Genomic DNA, 21,720 nt, shown 5'->3' on the forward strand with positions numbered 1-21,720 from the left:
CAAGACCACTTCTCCTTCAGGAAGCAACTCAAGACCTGGCTTTTCGAGCAGTAGCAGACCCCCCTCCCCCAAGCGCCTTGAGACCCTCCGGGTGAGTAGTGCGCTATACAAATTTCTTGATTGATTGATTGATTGATTCTTCATTTAACAGGTGTTATTCCATTGCCCAAAGAAAGGAGGAGTTGCTTTGATCTCACCTTATGCAGCACAAAGAATTAGGAGCATAATTTGACAAAAAATATTACAATTCAGTCACCAAACCAACATCTGAGATGCTTCTCCTCAATACTTAAATGTTTCCATCCAAAGTCTCCTTAGACGTTCACACTCATTTGCCAGACACATGCCTCCACCATCGATATCTTTAGTTGTACTAACCTCTCAGAAGCTCTCAGGCTACCACTGCTGAAAAGGTTGCGTATTGTGCGGGAGGCTGGAAGTTTAGCGTCTCTAGAGTAAAACACCATGCAGAAATCTTTGGTGATCACTGCAGGCTGGACACAGTTCTCCAACTGAAACAGGGAAGAAAAGTAGGAATATGAAAACATAATACAGAAAGAGAGAAAGAAGTGTGCAATTCTGTCCATCTTCTGTCTGCTTTTTAGTCACATAGTCTCCATAGTTGCTAAATGTACCCTTGCTGCCGTTCACTTTAACCTGATCCAATCCTATTATGTTTAATTGTATACGATTACAAGTCACACTAAGAGGCTACTTCGTGCATTCAGTACTTTCCCTGTGAAATATACTTGTAATTATGTTTGTGTTTCACCTAACCCCAGTCCACCTTATTTTTGCTTAGGGGTGGTTCATGGTAGTGTTATTTAAGGTTTTCTCTAGACTCCGATTTACTGTAGGACTCAAGAAGCTTGGGCCAATGTTTTCGACAATCTGTGCAAAATTGCATTCAAACATGGCATAGGTCTCAACGAGTTATTTGTTACCACTTATCCAAACAGAGTAGCCCAAAGACCTTGTGGTCCTTCAGAGGTGGCAACATTACTGCCAAGAACACAGGGGGGCTCAGACCTCCATCTTTCTTATTTTCTGCCCAATTTTCATTTAACTGATAGAGAATTAATCACCCAGATTCATCAATGTCCCGATTTGCGAGTCCTTAATAGCGATTATTAAGGAATCGCTATTAAGGACTTGCAAAACGGGATTCATGTAGAAATCGCAAAATAAATTGCGATTCCTACAGCCTCCTTATTTGCGATTAGCAAATTGCTAATCGCAAATAAGGATTGACTCCCCATACATTCCTATGGGCCAAAGGCCCATAGGAATGAATGGGAAGTCAATCCTTATTTGCGATTAGCAATTTGCTAATCGCAAATAAGGATGCGATTTCAAGGGTGCCAGGGGTGTCCAAAGGACACCCTGTAGCACCCCTGAAATCTCAATGTAGACTGATGTTGTGCACACACATGCCCAAAGGACATGTGTGTGTGTAACATACCACTTAGAAAAATGCACTAATGTGCATTTTTCAAAGTTTTCGCTATTTACCACGAAGTCAGACTTCGCGGTAAATAGCGGTAAAAAATAGCGAATTCACAATTTTTTATAGGTTCATGAATAGCATTTAAGGAATCTGTAATTGAGATTCCTTAAATGCGATCGCAATTTGAGAAATCGCAATTATTTGCGATTTTTCAAATTGTGAGTTCATGACCCATTGATGAATTCCAAATGCCATTTTTGCGGGCGCAAACGGCCATATTTTGCGATTCGCACCGTTTGCGCTCGCAAAAATGCTTGATGAATCTAGCTGATAGTCTATTATTCGCTATGAGTGTAACAAAAAATGAAGCACCAAGTGCTGGAATGGGACCCTTGCTGGCAGCTGAGGTAAGTTATAAGTTTAAAACCATGTTGGGTGCAAGCTTGCGGATGAGAGTGTGGGTGTGTGAGAGAGCATGTTTATGTGTGAGCGTATATGCATGTGAGAGAGAAAGCAAGTGAGTGAAAGGAAATGAGTGAGAATAAGTAAGACTGAATGCCAATAACAGTGAGTCAGTGTGAGTGAGATACCGTGAGAATAACAGTGACTGCAAGTGAGTGAGGATGGATGAGTGAGCATGAATTAGAATGACCGTGAGGGAGTGTAGGAGTGTGAGAGAAAATTAGTGACAACGAGTAACAGTCAGTAAGACTAAGCGTGAGACTATATGAATGAATGAGAGTGATAGTGAATGTGAGTGAAAATGAATCCATGAGAATGAGAGAGTTAGGGTGAATGAGAAAACATGAGGATGCATTAGCGAGAGCAAGAGGGAGTGCAGGTGAGTGAGAAAGTATGTGTGAGTCAGAATGAGAATGAGCGACATTCAGTGTGAACGAGTAAAGGAGATTAGGAGAGTTTGGGAGTGAGTGAAAATGAATGAATGCAAGTGAGTGAGAATGAGTGAATGTGTTTGAAAGTAAGAGGGTGTGAGTGAGAATGTGGTGTTATGCTTGCAAAACTGCCTTTGGTCAGCCCCACTGAAGGTTATTCTTGGCTTATAGAGGCAGTCGTGGCTTAATCCTGGTGCTGGAATACTGGAGGCAATTTTTGACCATGACAGGCACCTGTGACAAAAATCTCACACAGGCCTATAAGAGGTAATAATTGGCATATGGGATAACCAAGGCAAATGGCTGGTGCTGACATACTGGAGGTAATTCTTGGCATAGTGGCAACCACGGAAATATGTTTGCACAGAATTACTGGAGGTAGTTCTTGGCATAATGTGCAACCATGGTAAAACTGGTACTGGCATGCTAGAGGTAAATCTTTGCATATGGGATACCTGTGGGAAAAGGCTGGTGCTAGCATACTTGACCATAGCAAAATCCTTTTGCTAGTACATTAGAGGGTATTTTCGCCAAAAGGGAAAACAGCTGCGCCAAATGAAGGAGTCAACCATGACAAAATGCTGTACTTGGCATACTAGAGGTCAATTTTGACATAAAGGTGGTATATGGGCAGAATCTAGAATCGATGTTCAATGTCTTATCCTCGAAAAAAGACCACATAACTGACTACTTTAATGATAGTAATTCCCAGAGGGGGTCAGAGGCAACTTACTCAAGGACCTTAAGAGTTGAGGCGCACCCCTGCCCAACTACTAAATTAAAACTCCTTGAGCAGAATCTAGGGAAAAGAAACGCACATGAGCCAGGTTCCATTATTGCCCCTATGGCAAGAGCGATCCAGTGCCAGCAGAAAGGGGTATAGGAGATGAAATAAGGAACATTAGGGGGGATAGGGAAGGTTTAGGCACTCGTACTCAGAAGAGGGCTATTTTGCCTACACTTAACTTACCCCCCAAATGCAGCCCATATGTAGTAGTAATGACAGGGGACCCTGAGTTGCCCTCAACCTATAAGGAATCTACCTCCCAACTATTGATAATTAAGTTTGCCACTGGTTTTGTAATAACACTCAATTTAATGTGAGGGAGCATAGGGATATCCTCTTTACCAGAGGGGAGGTTTGGTGGATCCAGGAAGAAAACAGCGTGAAGGGTATTGCATTGTGGTTAATTGCAGACACCCTCTCCTGGTAAGGCGATTGGTATACAGCTACTATTCCCAGCGACCGACAGTTGAAGGTGTTGGCATTGAACATTTGGGCTTTTTTTACAGACATTGTAGGGCCATAACTAGTCATGACCTGAATCTCCGCTTTAGCACCCAGTATAATCCTTCCATTCCCTCTTGCAATAGGTTCCTTCCACTAGCAAGTCTCAATAGTAATGATTGACTACCCAAAACGTCTGCCCCTCCAAATGAAGGCAATGAGGGAGGGCAGCAATTGCCACTCATTTTATTAGGAAATAACAACAGTCTGGAATCATTGGCAACTGTGTATTCTGCCCTCAAGTTTGTTTGTTGGAATGCTGCAGGAGTGGCATCCAAGGTTACATATCCAGAATGTTTAAACCTGATGAAGCCACGTGATGTTATATTACTTCAGGAAACGTGGGCATGTGAACCTTTTTTTGTGGATGGGTACGAGTGCTTTTATGTTCCCGCAATAGGTAGAGCCCAAAGTAGATTAGCTATTTTGATCCGTATAACAAACCTGTTTGAAATTACAGCTGTCTTTGTTAAACATAAGGGGACTCGTGTGCTATGGGTGATGGTAGCACATTTTTTTTCTGATTAACTTTTATAACTCAGTGGTCAAAGTGGGCTGTCAAATCGCAGCATTATTTAAGGTTTTGACTAGCCTAGAGACCACAGCACATCGTTGGTTGCAGAATTTTAACACTGTACTAGGACATGATTACAATGCTAAGATGGGTCAACCCTGCCTCAGCGGGAATCCTTTTGGAAGGGAGGCCTATTTTATTCACTCATCAGGGGTAGATGAAAGAGGACGGCGGCTGATAAGAGCCCTAGGCCACAAATACTTAATAGATTTAGGCTTCTTAGTAGTACAAGGTTTTAGCCACAGACCCACCATTATAGGGTGGGGAAAGGGAACACACATTGAGCTTATACTTTTTTCAAGGTCAATGGAAGAGCTGATCCAATCGGAAACGTCCTATACACCTGCCATAGTGACCATAACCCTATAGTGTTTAAACTACTAATACCCCTAGGAGAAGAAAGAGCAAGAAACCCGGATTTCACTGATCTGAGCACCAAAGATATGGGCACAGAATTAGATGGCGAAAAATACCGATCCCTGAGCTATTTAAGTCTCTACTTAGTGCCAACTTGGATTTGCTTATGAACCCACTGCTCATAAACGATCCTTCTCCCGAGGAGGCCGTTGAGTACCTTAATAAAACAGCTAATCAGATCACGAAGAGTCTTTATGCCCCAGGGAAGCAGAGAAAAACAGAATGGTTTGATCACGACTTCAGGTCAGCAAATAAGCAACTTGGAGAGACTTTTAATGCCAGGCCAAAAGGTAAAGTAGATGACATCCAGACCAGAGCAAACTATAAGCTGGCCATAAAGCATACGAAATAAATACTAAAGGAAGAGACATGGGACAGAATAATGGATGCCTGTGCCAAGGGCGACGCAAGAGGCTTTTGGGAGATAGTTAAGGGTTAGAACTCGCTGCTAAAGGTCCATGTTGACATAGGCATTAATATTTCGCCAGAACAGTGGTTACATCCTTTTTCTGCTATCTATTCAGAGGACCTGCATAGGCAAATTGAAAAGGGCAAGGATTTAATTGAGTTTTCCCTAACCATAATATTTGAGTTGGAGGAGGTATGCGAGGCTGTCAGTCCTACCAATGAGGCTCTTGGCCCTGATGGGATCCCTATATAAATCAAACATCTTATTCTGGGCCCCACTATTGACTAACATCCTTAATGCAGCCGCAGTTAGTGGTATTCCTAAGGAGTGGAAGTCTGACACATTTGCAATGGTCTTTAAAAAACGGAACCACCAGAAATCTAGCTGCTATAGGCCTATCTCCTTGTTAAATTCAATTATAAAGGTGGCTGGAAGTGTAATTTGGGGGAGAATAGAGGAATGTGCCCAAATCAATAATATACTCAGTCCTGTTCCATATGGTTTTAGGGAGGGCAAGGCAAAAAAGCATCAACCTAGAACTCCATCCTAGATGCCTCCCAGTCTGGATTCTGCAGCAATCACAGCAACGAGACTGCCCTACTCGCCGCCACTGACGACATCCGCAGCTACTCGACAAGGGACACACTGCGGCCCACATCCTACTGGACCTCTCCGCAGCCTTCGACACCGTTTGGCAGCGCACTCTCGCAGCCAGACTTCATGATGCTGGGATACAAGAAACCGCCCTCAACTGGATCCAATCCTTCCTCTCCGGTAGGACCCAGAGGATTAGAATCCCCCCTTCCTCTCCAAACCCACCGATATCAACTGCGGAGTACCCCAAGCATCATTGTTCAGCCCCACGCTCCGCAACATCTACATGGCCCCCCGTTGTCGCCATCGTCAGACAGCATGGGCTCAGTATTGTACCCTACGCCAAAGCCCAGAACAAATTGAAGTGGCCACTTTCATTTGGGGGCAGAGTAGCATGGTTTGCACATAGAAGTGGTCTAGCATAAGTGGAACCTAGAACCCCAGAGCAAAAAATTCAAGCCCAATGATTGAGAATGGAAGGCGATGTAATCCGGTGGAGATGGACGGAGTTTGACAGTGCAATCAGCGGTGGGGGGAGGAGTGAGTATTAATATGGTATGTGTAGAATGTTAGATTGTGGGGAATGGTTTGATTATGTGATGTTTCGCGGAGTTGGAGTGAGAGTCGAGTCAATGTGGTTTCGGGTCTGGCGTGGCCCAAGGATTGAGATTGAGTTGCAGGCCCCAAAGTGGCCTAAAATCCTGGGTAATAAAAGGTGCACGAAACATAGATATTGTGATTTTCTGATTGAAGAATTAAGGCGTTATAGTGAGACGTCACCAGCAGTTCCACCTAAGTCAGGGAACTTTGCGTGAATGGGACGTATGGGAATCGTGTAGTGGACCTTTTGTACAGGGGTACACTATATCGATTTGGGTGATCCGCAATGGTCGAGGGTACCATATGTGAATGCTTTTGAGTGGTTGAATTCTATCGATCGTTTAGAATGACAGACAATTACGGACTTAAGATCATTGTGTGAGTGAATGTGCATGGAGAAATTGTGAAGGAGGGAGAGCAGCTGCGAGGAGTGAGAGTGATGTCAGATTGTGCCGCACTGTGATAGGTTGGTTGGTGTACCGCCGTGCTGGAATTGGTTGGTAGTCATCAGGAAGTCTGTGAATGAAAAGTTTTTTTTTGCCGTAATTAATTGAACAAAGAAAGGTTGCATTTTGAAGGGAAAACTCTGATAGTGTCAGAAATCATGCAATGCTTTAGGGTGTTTTCAGAAGAGAGGAAGGGGTTGTTATTAAAGTGTTCAAAGAGGCGCCACCCGAGGATACTCCAGCACACTATATGGTGACAAGGGTTGGGCTCCATATTATAATTTGGCTCCGAAATTGGCACAAAATCACTGAAAAGGATTGTGAATTGTCATTTCCACACTTTGGCACATTTAGGCTAGAGGTATTGAACCATTTTAGGTGGATGATGTTTGCAGCTCGGCCTTTCTCCACACCCAAAGAGTCTGAAACACTGGATGCATGGATGCATGCAGCTTACGCTGAGCAAAGAGAGAAATATAAAGGAAAGATGAAGAAAACTATTAAGGTGTATAAGGATGCGCAGTGCGATGCTAGGCTTAAGTGGCGGAGAGCGGACACTATTGAGGGGGGAGAGATTATCCCTAGTGTTGATTGGAGATGGAGAATCACAGGACAGAAATAGAAGGACAAATTGTAGTGACAGTAGTGATAATGAAGACAGCTGTGGGATGGATTGTTAGCTGAGCGTCCACCACCTTCTAATTTACAACCAGGACAAATGGGACGAGGCTCTGATGGCACTGATAATGTGAGAGGTGTATCAGCCTCAGTGGCTCCTGATCCAGGGGTCACAGGAATCCTTTAAGATTAAGCCTGAAGGGTGCTCTCCACAGCTACCACTAGGATAGCTTTCTAAAGGTTATCTTTGACCTCACACATCATAAGGGTCGTTTGTACTTGTGCAAGGTGCCCACTTTAATTAGTGGATAGCATATACCGGGCCAACTTCTAACAATGCTCACCTCTTCAATGAAAAAACAAAACATCCATAATCCCGAATGTTCAATCCTTACTGGTTTCATAGGAAACAGTTTTGCAAACTATCACATTCTATACAAGGTCAAAATAGAAAGGCATATTTCCAATGGAAAACAGACTGCTGGGTAAAGGTTAGGGGCATATGCATGAGCCACTTGTGCCGCAAAAGCGTCACTTTTTGTGACGTTCCGGCAATGCAAACTCTAGGATGTCCTCATAGAAATGGAGTAAGGCAAGGCAGCGCAAATTGCTGCATTGCCTTACTCTGCGCTAGGGAGGCGTTACATGGGATTTGCTGTGGGTGCTCCCACGTAACACCCATGAATTTTGATGCTTCCCCAGATTTACAAATGTAAACCTGGGGATGCGCCAAAATCTCACGCCTCCCCGGGAGAGGTGAAATGGGGAGAAATAACTTTATGTACCCTAGTTTTTTCGTCTTTACATGTGTGCTGCATTTTGCGGCACACATAGAACGAGGAAAAGGCCTCCAAGGATTGTTTCTGTGCAGAAAGGTGCCCTTCCGGCACAAAATAAATCCTGCAGACAACCCAGGCACCCTTGCACCATGGTGCCTGTGTTGGCGCCAGGTTGCATCAGCATCGGGGAAAAGGACAGGAATGCAGCATATTGGATAAATACTGTGTATTCCTTTCCTGCCATTTCACGTTGACATAGGGCAGGCGCACCAAGGTGACTTGCTTAGCTGTCCTATGCCCACACCCCATAAATGAGGCCCTAAGTGTGTGTTTTTATGTCTTCTGAATAAGGCTTGCCCTTGCATGATTAGGCTTCGCATTGCGTCTTATTCATCTGCACAACGTTTCAACAAACATTACTAAATCCCAAAGCACCATTTAAATGGCGCTAGTATCGTACAATTCAACAAGAGAGAGGGGGGGACCAAGGAGCCAATAAAGGTCCAGTGTCCAGGCTCCTAAACCAAATCTGTTCACAAAAAGAGGACAAAGTTCCTATATCGTACGGCCAGTGTCTTTCAAAGATAAGATTTCCTTAAAACCTTGCTCAGGAAACTCAACAACAGCTACTTTCATTAATACATTTTTATGAACTCGGTATCAATAAAGCTCCAAACTTCTTTATAATTTCGTCTGGAATGGGCTGTCATTCATTTGAAGGTTGGTGCCTAGTGATCCATTAACGTAATCTTAAGAGCATGTCCTGCAAATATGTCTCCTGCAGAATGTTGTTGCAGGGCGGCTTAAAACCTCTCAAATAAAAAAGACGCAGACTCCTCTTGGCAATGTAAAGACAACTCTTTACTGTCGCTACAGGGAGAAAAACCCTCCTTACACATATGCAAACTGCTGGTCTATCACATGGCTTGGTCAAGGGAAGCTCTTTTATACACAATTTACACAATACTATATTACAAATAGTAAATGATAATTGACTTGCAGCGGACAGATTAAAGAAGGGAATACACTCAAATAGCTGTGAACCCCATAACCTCTAATTGTGACTATTCTTACCTGCACTTTCAACAATGCTCAACAAACGAAGCACTGTTCTACTTGTGAATGCATGGGTATTCGTTGTTAACGTAATTTTAGTGGAGTGTGTACTTGCATAATTGTGCAGCTAAGACCTCCGTGTGGTCTAGGCTAATTGGATTTTCTGCACTCATTGTCTAATCAGGTTACAATCTACTCAGAAGCATGAAGTGCATACAGGTGATCCCGCATGCTAAAACCATAAATATTTTCATGCTTGCTAAACACTAGTTGGCTTTTAACTGAAACCCTTTCAAGTTACTTATTCCATTTTGTCCTCAAGTGAACTTTTCACCTTTCTCTCGTCAGTGTAAGATTGGGGCCTAAATTGTTCTTTCACCAAGCAGAGCTGTGTGCTTTTGCTGGAGTCTGTTGTCGCCCTATGTTTTTACTATTTATATTTTCTATTGTGGGATTATATTTTACAATTCCTAATGTTCAGAATGATTGAAAGCATTGTGTTGGGATTTTACATTCCTTTGCTGCAAAGGGCTGACTGATTACTCTTCAAAAATTGCCATCCTTTCAAAGAATGAAAGCAGGGATCTGTTACACAGCAATTTATTGATCTTGGCACATAAACACCCTTCATATTGCACAAACAATGAGAAGCAATGTCGAAGCTACATTTTCTGGGTTGTGCCTTTATTAATTAGTGAGTGCATGTGAGGTTGTACTGATGAGTGGATGCACAAATGAATGAATGGTTATGTGAATGAGTACATGGATGGGGTAGGAAATTAGGCTCTGCTTTTATGGTTACACCCACTTTTCGCCTGGTGTTAGGCTGTTTTTGACGAGTCTGATTGGGATCCTGCTAATCAGGGACCCAGTTTCTATGCTTTCTCCCCTAAATGTGTTATAGTGAGTACTTAAGTACATCCCAGATTTTCTACAGGTGTACCCTTATAAGTCCCTAGTATGTGGCACTGAGGCACTAAGGTATACCAGAGGTCCCCCTTGGGCTGAAGCATGTATCTTGTCACCCATGTGAGACAACTCATACTGTGACTACAGGCTTGCCATTGCAGCCTGTGTAAGCTGGTGCTAGCACCACTTACATCAGATATAGGTTTCCTTATATCTGAGGTCACTACACTTAAAACCAATAAGTCACCCCGAAGGCAGGCCTTTAAATCCTGAAGGCAGGGAGCTAGGTTCTAACTGTGAGGGTAAGCTCGGTTCTAAGTGTGAGGGTACCCCTCCATTAGCGGGACACCCCTACAACCTTCGGAGTCCATTCTTCCGGGTTGTGTGTGTATCATCCATTATGATATATAGAGTGGCATTCGTCATTATGTGATGACCATCTCTACACTGGCTGGAACAAACTCTGTCCGGTTTGGTATCAAACATGTTGGATCATACCCCTACACCATAAACGGTGTGGGAGGTATGAGTCCATGCACTGTATAGCTTCTCCGGGAGGCCTTGAGTGCTCCAGGGACCAGTCTTCTAGACCCGGACTGAAAACTATGGGTGCTGCTGACCAGAGACACAATTCTGCCCTCCTGCTGCTGAGTCAAGCTCGAGCAGAGGAAGGCAGGCCAATAGGTATCCTTTCACAAGGGGTGTGACCACCTCCCAGACAGGATTTAGTGTATTGGGACAGGATGGGAGCGTTTGCCAGCGCTAATGAGACCGCTAGAAGGGCACATTTGGTTCCCTTTTTGCATACGCAAGTTCAAACAAGTTCAGGGAGCAGTTGGCTCCGGCTCTGGCATGAAACTGGACAAAGGACATGGGAGTATCCTCCCCACTGTCCAGCCCCTCGACTGGGAGGGACCCCTGAATCATCCCAACTCTTTCCTTAGGGTACTTAAGGGCTTACCTGTGGGTGGGTCCCTAGATTCGTCATGGGACAAGATTCAGATCAAGACACCACTTCATCTTCGACCGTCTGCGCACTCTGGACTATGCTGGACTCTGCTCTGGGCACCAAGACTGTAACTGGGAAGACTCCTGCTGCTCCTGGTCTCGTCGTCCTGCAAGTCTGCTGCAACGTCTGTGCCTGTGCTCCATACAGGAACCTTCCAAAGCCTGCAGACATCCAAGCCACCCGAAGGAATCTCCCTTGAAGTGAAAGAGTCACTTCCCTGCATCTGTAGGAACCGCAACCAAGCTGACAGGTCTGCTGCTTCTGGGTTCTCATGGACTACCAAAGGCTCATCAATACAGGTGGTGGTTCTTCAACTCCCTCAAGGCCTGCACTGTCCTCTCACTGAGGTTGAGGCCAGTATCCCTCGTCTCAACTGCAGGAACGAAACCCCTGTGCACCGCATTGACTTGCTGTTGCCAAGGCCCATTGGCTCGCTTCACCAGAGATCTTTGGGCTCCAAGAAGCTCTAGCCTCAAGCATCTCCTCTGACCAAGATCTTCGTCCTCACCGCATCCTCAGCATCAGAGACCTGCATCTTTGGTGAGCTGCTTGAAGTCCTCTTGCGACTCCTGTGCCTCTGCCCCGTGGGTCTTTCTTCAACTCCAGTAGATTCTCCTGATTGCTCAGGGCCTACTCTGACTCCCCCGCTTCAGGTGAGTCCCTTGGACCTTGCTGGTCCTGATTCTGCACCTTTTTTGCTTGCTGCGTTGTTTGCAGTTGCCAAGGCTTGTTGGCGCTCCTGGCGGACACAGAACCCTCAACTCTTGACATCCCATGTGGGACAGCTCGTGAACAGCTCCTGGTCTTCAGCAGCATTGTCTGGTTCGCACAGCTGCAGCTCCAAGGTCATCATCAACTCTTCTGCATTCCTCTTCCATGCCCCCTGGTCACTCCTGAGTGACATAGACTCTGTCCCCTCTGCTTGCAGGTACTTCTCAACAAAAAGCACCATGAGGGTTGTCTGGATTAGTGCAGGGTGCTACATTTGCATTGGTTAGCACCATATACTAAGCCAGCCTCTCCCAGATAGCTAAATGGGTGAATAACTGAGCAAATGTACTGATGAAGAATTGAGTGAGCAAGCAGAACTGGCGTCCGAAATGAGTGGTCTCCTGCCACAAAAGGGACGATGTAACCCTCTAGCATCCTGGCATCAGTCAGCCATCCTGCACTTGCTGATCTTATTCACTGATCCACTAATTCGCTCATTCACTCGTCACTCTTTCAAAGTTCCATGCATAAGCTATTGTAGTCATGTATACAAATATCATACACATATTAATTAATTCATCTGTTTACCAACACGCCAAATCTCTCACCTATTCATCCATGCCAGGGGTACTCATAGTATGGCCCGCAGGCCGCAAGCAGCCCGGCAAGCCTTCCTCGGCGGCCCGCGGACCTTGCAGACATCCTATCTGTGTTTAAACTAAAAACAATTAACAGTGTGCAAACATTGCCGGTTGCAGCAGCGCTCTATGGGGGCCGGGCGATTCCAGCGAAGGTCAGAGTGGAGCTGCAGGGGTGCTGAGAAGAGGTGAAATACAACAAAGCCTCATTAACAAGTAAGTGGTCTTTTAAAGACCTGTAAAGCACTCAGGTGCGGCCGGGAAGCTGTCACAGCCCCGGCTGACACACACGCACCCCAGGTGAGGTGACAGAGGGAGGGAAAGGGAGGGCGGGGAAAGGGAGGGAGAGAGAGGCAGACAGAGGGAGTGAGACAGAGGGTGACAGAGACAGGGAGACAGACAGGGAGATAGAGCAGGAGGGAGACAGAGGGAGGGAGGGGGAGATAGAGGGAGGGAGGGGAGACAGAGGGAGGGAAACAGAGGGTGACAGACAGAGGGAGACAGAGAGAGTGAGGGAGACACACAGAGGGAGACAGACAGAGGGAGACAGACAGAGGGAGACAGAGGGAGGGAGAGGGAGGGAGACAGGGAGGGGGAGAGGGTGACAGGGAGGGTTGGAGAGGAGGCAGAGGGAGACAGAGAGGGAGGGAGACAGGGAGGGAGAGGGAGACAGACGGATGGAGACAGACGGGGAGACAGGCAGAGTGAGACAGGCGGAGAGAGACAGGTGGAGGGAGACGGAGGGAGGGAGAGGGAGAGGGAGACAGAGGGAGGGAGACAGACAGAGGGAGAGGGAGACAGAGGGAGAGAGACAGAGGGAGAGAGAGGGAGACAGAGGGGGAGGGAGGGAGACAGATGGAGGGAGACAGGCAAAGGGAGACAGGCGGAGGGAGACGAGGGAGAGGGAGAGGGACTCAGAGGGAGAGGGAGACAGAGAGAGGGAGACGGAGGGAGGGAGACAGTGGGAGGGAGACAGAGAGGGAGGGAGACAGAGAGGGAGGGAGACAGAGAGGGAGACAGATGGAGGGAGACCGGCGGAGGGAGACTAGTGGAGGGAGGTGGAGACAGAGAGAGACAGAGGGAGATAGAGGGAGGGAGACAGACTGAGACAGAGGGAGAAGGAGACAGAGGGAGGGAGGGAGACAGAGGAAGTGAGACAAAGGGAAGGAGACAGAGGGAAGGAGACAGAGGGAAGGAGACAGAGGGAAGGAGACAGAGGGAGGGAGACAGAGGGAGGGAGACAGAGGGAGGGAGACAGAGGGAGGGAGACAAAGGGAGGGAGACAGAGGGTGGGAGATAGAGGGTGACAGACAGAGGGAAGTTGAAAGAGGGCGACAGACAGAGGGAGACAGAGAGATGGAGACAGAGAGAGGGAAGGAGACAGACAGAGACAGAGGGAGGGAGACAGACAGAGGGAGGGAGAGGGAGGGAGAAAGAGGGAGGGAAAGAGAGAGAGAGAGAGAGAGAGAGAGAGAGGGGAGACAGTCAGAGTGAGGGTGACAGAGGGAGAGAGAGAGAGAAAGAGAGAGAGAGAGAGAGAGAGAGAGAGAGAGAGAGAGAGAGAGGGAGGTGTGTTTGTGTCTGTGTGTGTGTGTGTGTGTGTGTGCCAGGTCTGGTGGCTCAGTGTACAAATGCGTCCGCTGCAGGGACTTGTGTTCAACCTCATGGTCACAGGTTTTTTTTTGCTCTAGACCTGCTCCCCTCCCACACTGACCTTGCCCCCTCCGGTGAGGCCCTCGGCCACAAATCACACTGTAAATTTGGCCCCGAGAGGAAGTTTGTAAGTACCCATGATCCATGCAAACACTTAATAGTCACACATAATACAAACTGGCGCCCATGCACAACACAGACAGCATAAATGTGTAGATGGGTAGATTAATGCGCATGTGGGCCACTTAGTGTTGTGTGTGCATATGTGTTGCTTCTGTGCAGTCATGTCTGCCTGTGGCGCTGAAGTCTTGTCCATGCACTACTGGAAAGCCAGACCAGATAGCTTTGCCAATACTTGTTACATTTAGCATCTGGCTTTCACCCGCTGCACCTTGACAACTTCAAGGCAAGGCTAATCAGTTTAAGAAGTTTCACTTTAAAATACCATCAAAAGTTAAGATGTTTCACTTGGATGAGCTACCAAGCCACAGACTTTACATACCTCCACATAGGCTGAGAGGGTCATGTATATTTTCTCTCTGTACGGCGTAACCCGGTTTAGCAGCAGAGAATTGTGCATGGAGCTATCCCAGGCAGCCACAAACTTATAAAATGTCCTGCAAAAAAACACAAACAAAAAGACGAAAAGCATTAGTAAAACAAATCCCCAAAATGTGCCCCAACCCTGCATATAGACATGCAAGGTTAGATAATTACTTAGCATGCTGACAATCACAACCACCATGGGTGAAGCCCGCTTAAGTATGCAGAAAGGACATTACTGGGTGATCAAATATTAATATCACTCTGCAACACACTTCTCAGACACAATAAGGGCAAAGGTGGTTACACTAGAGCAAGATAAATTTAATCTTGTAAGAAAGGCAGATATTAATATTGTTCAGGGGTATTTTGTTATTATTTCATAACATTTTTTCTGTTATTGTTTTGCATCGTTATGAGACGTAGGTGATGCTTGGCAGAAGCAGCGGCCCCTGGGCACTTGATTTTACCTTTGAACAAAAGTGTAAATCAGTCGGGAACAAGAACAGAGACAGGTAGTGCTTTTTTTTGTTTAAATCTCTTTTATTAAGTTTGTAAACAAAGAGAAAATATTACCAAACACCAGACAATAGACAGTAGTAGTTAGGCAAGAATACAGTGTGTACATTGTTGGTCCACTTCAGTGAAGTTATAAAAGATTCAGCACACCACTTAGCCATCAAACACGAAAACAACAGGAGGACTTGGTATTACAAGATAGATAGGAGAAGTCCCCTCCTAGCTCAGAAACGCCAATACTAACCAAACATAAAGGAGTCCTCTAATTGCTCGAGTCTAGTATACCCAGGCGATTACATTCGTGTCTGCTATAGACCTGTAGAGAGCGTGGTGCACTGTTTGCAAAAGCTGCAGAGACAGTAGTATATTGCCAAGCAATAAGTACAGAAAAAGGTTAAGAACATGGATAGCAATAACAGTTATAACAAAAAAAGTTCACCTGACTGTGGAGTATTTTTGCTGGTTTGTCTGGGCAAGAATTGTTTCAGGTATCCTGGAAAAAAATCCCAATTCAGCAATGGTTTTTGTATTTGTTGATAGTGAGTTTATTTGTACTCTATTCATAAGAGTCGGCGAAAGAGAAACAGCCAACACGTGTTTCGCCCCCTTACATGGCCATCCAGCCTGAGGCTTCCTCAGGTCGGGTAATTTTTATTTGAATTCTATCAGAGTCGTCGGTAATTAGAAAAGAAAAGTGCTGTGCTGTGTTGGGGAGGTGAAATTCCTGCCTGCATTGCTCAAAAGATTTAAAAAATCCCCCCTCAAATAGATTTGCGATTGTACGACACTCCCCAGCTACCCATGAAGGAAAGGAAGAGGGTTGGAGGGCTAATGGAAACCAAGGGTTGCGTGCTAAGGGTGTGTGAAAGGAGGGAAAGAAGGTAAGATCTCGGGCCACTGCAACTCTGTCCCATATCTCTAGAACTGTTCGAGTAGGGATAGCAATATAGGCGCTACGATGGTGAGCACCCCTCAGCAACCAAGCCAGATCCCATAGGGGGTGGTAGGCCACAGCTCTGTCCATGTGGAACCAATGCTTCTCGCTTTCGCGAGCCACCCACTCCGAGACATAGCACAGATGCGACGCCCAATAATAAAAAAGAAAATCGGGCACGCCAGCCCTCACCGGTCTCCTGGCAACATTAATACTTTGGTAGAAAATCGCAGCCTCCCCCACCCCAAATAAATGCAGTAACCTCCTGTTGAAGGCTCAGAATGCCCCTTTGGGGGATAGGGTTTGGAAGTGTTTGGAAGAGGTAATGGATCTTGGGGAGAATGGACATCTAGACCGCGCTGAGGCGGCCCAGCCAGGAAATAGGTAGCGATTTCCATCGCCGGAGGTCATCACTAACTGAATTTCTACATGCGGACCGATTTGCCCCTGTCCACAAGTATAGCGTAGCCATGGCATTAATACCTAGATAGCGTATGGATTGGGAAGCCCACTGGAAGGGGATACCGTTCCCAAGCTCCTCAAGCTGTTGTGAGGAGAGGGTAAGGTTAAGAGCCTGTGACTTAGCAAGGTTGATTTTAAGGGATGTACGTCAGTACAACGCATTCAAAATGATTGTGGTACTTTACGACACAGCCATTACAACGCAAGTCGTTACAACGACTTGCGTTGGAGGGAGCTGGATTTTCATTGATTTAATTTTCTATTCCAACTCCAGCCCACGTAACAGTAGGGAAGGTGTTGGAATAGAAAACCAAACTATTACTTTAACAAGAGCGCCCTCCAACGCAAGTCGTAGTAACGACTTGCGTTGTAATGGCTGCGTAGTAAAGGACGCGAGGTGTAAACACCACGTTGAAAAGGATGTTTACCATTTTAAGCCCCGAGATCAATTCGAATTGGTAGAGTACATCAAGCAGCGATGGGAGGGAGCTCTCGGGGTTAGTAAGTGTCAAAAGGAGATAATCAGCGAAGAGAGCGATTTTGTGCTCGTCCCTCCCAACTGGGAGGCCTTTAATTTCTGCCGATTGGCAGATTGCAATCGCCAGGGGCTTCACGGCCAGGGCAAAGAACAAGGGAGATAAAGGACACCCCTGGCGCGGGCCCCAATGGATGGAGAAGGGTGGGGGAAGGAGACCATTGAGTGTGATCTGCGCTGATGGCGCCGCATAGGGGGCCATGATACGGGCAATCATGACCGGGCCCAGGCCTATCTTCTGCAACCCTGCCTTGAGAAAGGACCAGTCTACCTGGTCGTATGCCTTCTCGGCATCAAGGGAAATGAGAAGAGCTGGGATGTTACGGCATTGGACCTTTTCCACCAGGTGGGCTACTCGCCGGAGATTGTCCGACCCTTGTCATTCGTGTATGAATCCCACCTGGTCTTGCTCGATCAGAGTAGGTAGATGGGGAGCTAAACCCTGGGCTAATATTTTGGTATATACTTTAATGTCGACATTTAGCAAAGAAATGGGGCAGTATGAAGCACAAGATGTTGGGTCTTTCCCCGGCTTGGGGATAAGCACTTTTTTGGCTCCGGTCAATGGTGCCTGCAGCTCTGGGAGAAAAAGATGATAGAATGGTATCGTAAGGCCATCAGGGCCTGGATACTTGCCAATAGGAAAACTTTTCAATGCTTTTTGAGATTCTTCTGCAGGGATGGGTTCATCCAATTGTTGTTTATTAAAAGGAGCTAGTGGCGTCCAAGGACAGGAGGCCAGAAAGGGGTCTATCTTGTCCCTACAGATGCCGCCCTGTTCATAGAGCGCAGAGAAGAAAGAGCTAAATGCTTGCTGCTTGGCTGATTCCGAGGTAGCCCACGCCCCCCCCTGGAGGCGCGATCTTGGAGATGTGGTTACGGGAAACCTGTAGATGAAGTTGACGCATCAAAAAGGAGCCCACCTTGTTGCCTCCGCCATAGAATTTCTGCTTCAGTGCTAGGAGAGAGTGTTCTGCTTTGTTGACCCTTAGAGCCTTACGTTGACCCCAAAGCGAGGCCAGCTGCTTTTGGGTCTACCTAGATTGTGCACTATGCCCCTGTTTTTCCAGCAGTTTGATATCGCGAGCTAGATTGGTTTTCAACCAGGCAATAAAAGCCACCCCTGCCGTTTTAGTCTGCGCTGACGCCCAGAACTGCTTGGGGAATCTAGGGTGGGAAATGCATTGCGTGTCTGTATGCAAGGCATTGAGGCCTTTTACATTGAGGGATATACATTTAAGTTGTGCCATCTTCAACTACAGACATAATAGAGCGTGGGCAATTCTGCTTGCCACCATACCACACTCCCTTGTATCCCGACCTAAGTGGGGCTGGCGTTGGGTGGAAAAGAGGATGGGGAGGTAGACGGGATTTGCTCGAATGGGTAGTAGAGTTACCCCTCTCCCATGCCGCTCCTACGTCAAGGATATAGGGCGTCACAATATATCTGTGCTCTCCACCCAATAGACCAGAGAAAGAAGAAGAAAAGAGAGAAAAAATGATAGGATAAAGAATAACAAACCGAGCAGTCAAAAGGCCAACAGGGCCAAAGTACACCATTCCAGTCCAGGAGCGGCCCAATGGCGCAAACCAGGGCAGCTCTGAGGAAGTCACTCCCCACAGGGACTAAGGGAATGGCGGGCATGCCAGCAAATACAGGAGAGCGGCCGCCGCCCGTCCCCCAGAGGCCAACCTGCCACAGTGTTAATGGGGAAGTACGGGGTCCCTCAAGGAGTAAGTTCCAAGTCCCCCGGTCCTATTGCGGGATCATGTCCATATATCAAAGCCAGGCAAAGGATACCAGAGGTCCCCATGTCGGGACAATTCCAGCAGCTTCAGAATCTCATGGAGAAGGCAAGTGGCTGTGATACCAGGATGAAGAGTCACCCCCCTCCGGCCACGAAAGGTCTAAACCATGTCAAGGGGCCCCACCCTGGTGCCAGAGCCAAAGGGGGAGGGAGGTCCTGACAGGGAGCCCCGTCCTTCTGAAGATTGTGAGGGCTCTATAGACTTTAAATGGTGGATGATGTCCTGTTTAGCTTGGTGCAAAATCTCCCTTGCTTTAGAGGCTCTAGTACAAGGAGGAGGGACCTTCGACCACTCAGGGTGGAGGGGAGTCCTGGACTCAGTGTCCGCAGATGTAGGGGTGGAGGGCTTAAGGTCGGGAGAGAGATGAAGCAACTGACAAGCCTCCTTGAATGATCTCAATGATCTGCGGTTGCCCTCCCACTGGAAAATCAGGGTGAAAGGATGGCATGGTACTTGATGTTCAATTCTTTACGTTTGTCTGTAACTTGCTTGAAGTCTCTGCGGCGGCGCAAAGTGATTGGGGAGACAACTTGAAAGATTTGGATTTTGTGGCTTTCATATGTCAGGTACCCAGTGGACCGAGACACTCGGAGGATCGCCTCATTTTCCGTGAAGAAGTGCACCCAGGTCAGGATTTCAGTGATCAGGTGGGCCTTCCCACGCGGAGGTGCAACTCAGTGCACTCTGTCTTGTGTAGGGGGCGAGGCATCATCATCACCCCGGATCGTTTGAGGGAGACCAGCGACATAGGTCATGATGTCCTGAACCTCTGCTCCCAGTGGTACCTCCTGATGCAGAGGTTGTTCCGGCGGCCTCTATTTTCTAAAACTTCCTTAAATTGGAGTTCCACATGTTGCTCCTCAAGTGCTCTTGCAATCCAAAAGAGAGAGAGGAACTAGAACAGCTAGTTCATTTCCCCTGGGGTTAAATGAGTAAACAACAAGAACTAGCTATTAGGGTAGTGTTTGCGTACTATGTGCTTAGTATGGGAAACCATTTGGTTTGTTAGGAAGGGCCTCACCCACCAGCCTAGTTGGTGGCATGCTTCATCATCGGTCCCCACCCGAGGCACCGAGTGCGCCTCAGGTGTGCTGCGACACCAGGCTACTGCGGAGCGGGTTTTTGGAACGTGAGTGTGCTGTGCTGATGTGCTGCGTGAGGTTTAAAATGCTGTCCTTGGGGCCCCAAAGCAGTAAGTTTATTGGTGAGCCCCAGGCAGAAAATAAAAACAAAGGCTAAGGATGTGTAGGTGTAGACTTATGGTCTAACACTTCCAGTGTGGTCGACTAGTTTCAGCCAGGCCTTCTATTTAAACTGGCTTTCATCAGGACCTTTTATGTGTGGGTGTATTTACAGGGATATATATGATTTAGTACCCTGAATGTGTGGCACACGCTAAGGTGCTCTTTGTGTGAGAGGTGTTTCCTCTCAGTTCGTACCTGTAAGGAACAGGAAGGACAGGACAAACAGAAAGAAAGAACACATATTGTTTAAAACACGCAAATTGTTAAACAACATGTATCGTGGCAGGGCGCCTTGTGCCTAAAAGTGAGCGAATAAGGCACGGGTGTCCGGCGCTTGTGGCGAAACGTGGTAAATGCCGGTTTCGTCAAATATGCCGTAATAGTGCTAATATCTAAATGCGGCATATTGTGGTGAAAGTGCGGCAAGAGAAAGATGCACTTTTGTTGGTAATGTTGTGCTTACTCCTATCTACAGGGGACAAACTCCCAGGATCTCCTGCCGGTAGGTCGGGACTCTATGCACTCTTAAAAGTTAAAAGGGAAGAAAGAAAGGGTATGAGTAGTTGTGGCTAAGTGCTACGAGCGGTAATGTCCTGCTCGCACAGTCATGGGCAGAGGCAGCGCGACTGGCGGCTGTACCGTGAGCTTGGCAAAGCCTTCCCACTTACTTGCTATGGTCTCCTGACCCGCTGAAACACCTGTCGTTTGGCCGAGGGATCCGTAGGAACTGAGCTCCCATGGCCGGCATGTTAAATACGCAGTGCTGGATGCAGGTGTTGCTCGTTAGAAGCTGGGTGGGGCTTGTGTGAGTAGCGTTTCCTCAGCTGTGATTGGTGTGCTCCTAGTGGGCGTGTCTCAATGTGAGCAGCGTCTGTAAAGGAAACATAGAAGACATACTCTCGAGCCCTACTGCACCAGAACTATGATGGTAAAAGAGTTCAAGACATTTCCCCTACTATTTTAAAGGTTTTGTTAAAAACAGCAAGGGGTCTTCACTAATATTCAGAGTGATGTACCAAAACAATGAGTGGTGGTAAAATCGATGCCTGGTGCTGTCTGGGCGAAATTATGCGTAGACAACAAGACGCTTGGACTTGCCAGCGAGTCTGAATGTGGCGTCCATAATGTTATGGTATGAATATGGTTGGGCCAATAAAAGGCGCACGTGTGTTGGTAAGCGCATGGTGATAAAAGACGGGGTTGTCACTACATGCTGTTTAGGGGGTATTTTACCAAAAAGGGTTGCCAGAACCATATAAAATGGTAAACAGACGTGTGGTGCTATCTGGGCAAGGATGCGTGGGCTTGCTGGTGGATGTCCTGTGCCTGAATATGGCATCCATAATGTTGGGCCATTACAGGCGTGTGTACGCTGGTAAGCGCGTAACGGCCCATGGTTGCCGCCTCAAGTGCTGTCATGCAACATCAGAGTTTCTCCTGATCCTCTGTCCTCGTGTCGAGGGTTCTCTCGAAATCGTCCACTCTCGTTCCAATTTCGGCTACATCTTGCCGGATTTCTTTTAGGCAGGTTTTGACCTCTGTTTTGAGAGAATTAATTTCAGACTTTATTTCCTGAAAGAAGTTGGAGATAAAGGCTTGGGTGATAGGGCTGGGTCCTGCGGCTTCCAAAGAG

General features: G+C 46.9%; 1 protein-coding gene across 1 annotated transcript in view; it reads right to left on the minus strand.

Moving 5' to 3' along the window:
* The window catches only part of KIF1A (kinesin family member 1A), a 2,508,766-nt gene that overhangs the window by 338,254 nt on the left and 2,148,792 nt on the right, over positions 1-21,720 (minus strand). The window contains exons 37-38 of the mRNA XM_086944020.1: positions 14,544-14,658; positions 379-512 (exon numbers count right to left, since the gene is read on the minus strand). Of these exons, the coding sequence (XP_086800146.1) occupies positions 379-512; positions 14,544-14,658 (249 nt within the window). The remainder of the gene's footprint in view (positions 1-378; positions 513-14,543; positions 14,659-21,720) is intronic.

Source organism: Lissotriton vulgaris, chromosome 11 (assembly GCF_964263255.1).
Source record: "Lissotriton vulgaris chromosome 11, aLisVul1.2, whole genome shotgun sequence".
NCBI classification, from domain to species: domain Eukaryota; kingdom Metazoa; phylum Chordata; class Amphibia; order Caudata; family Salamandridae; genus Lissotriton; species Lissotriton vulgaris.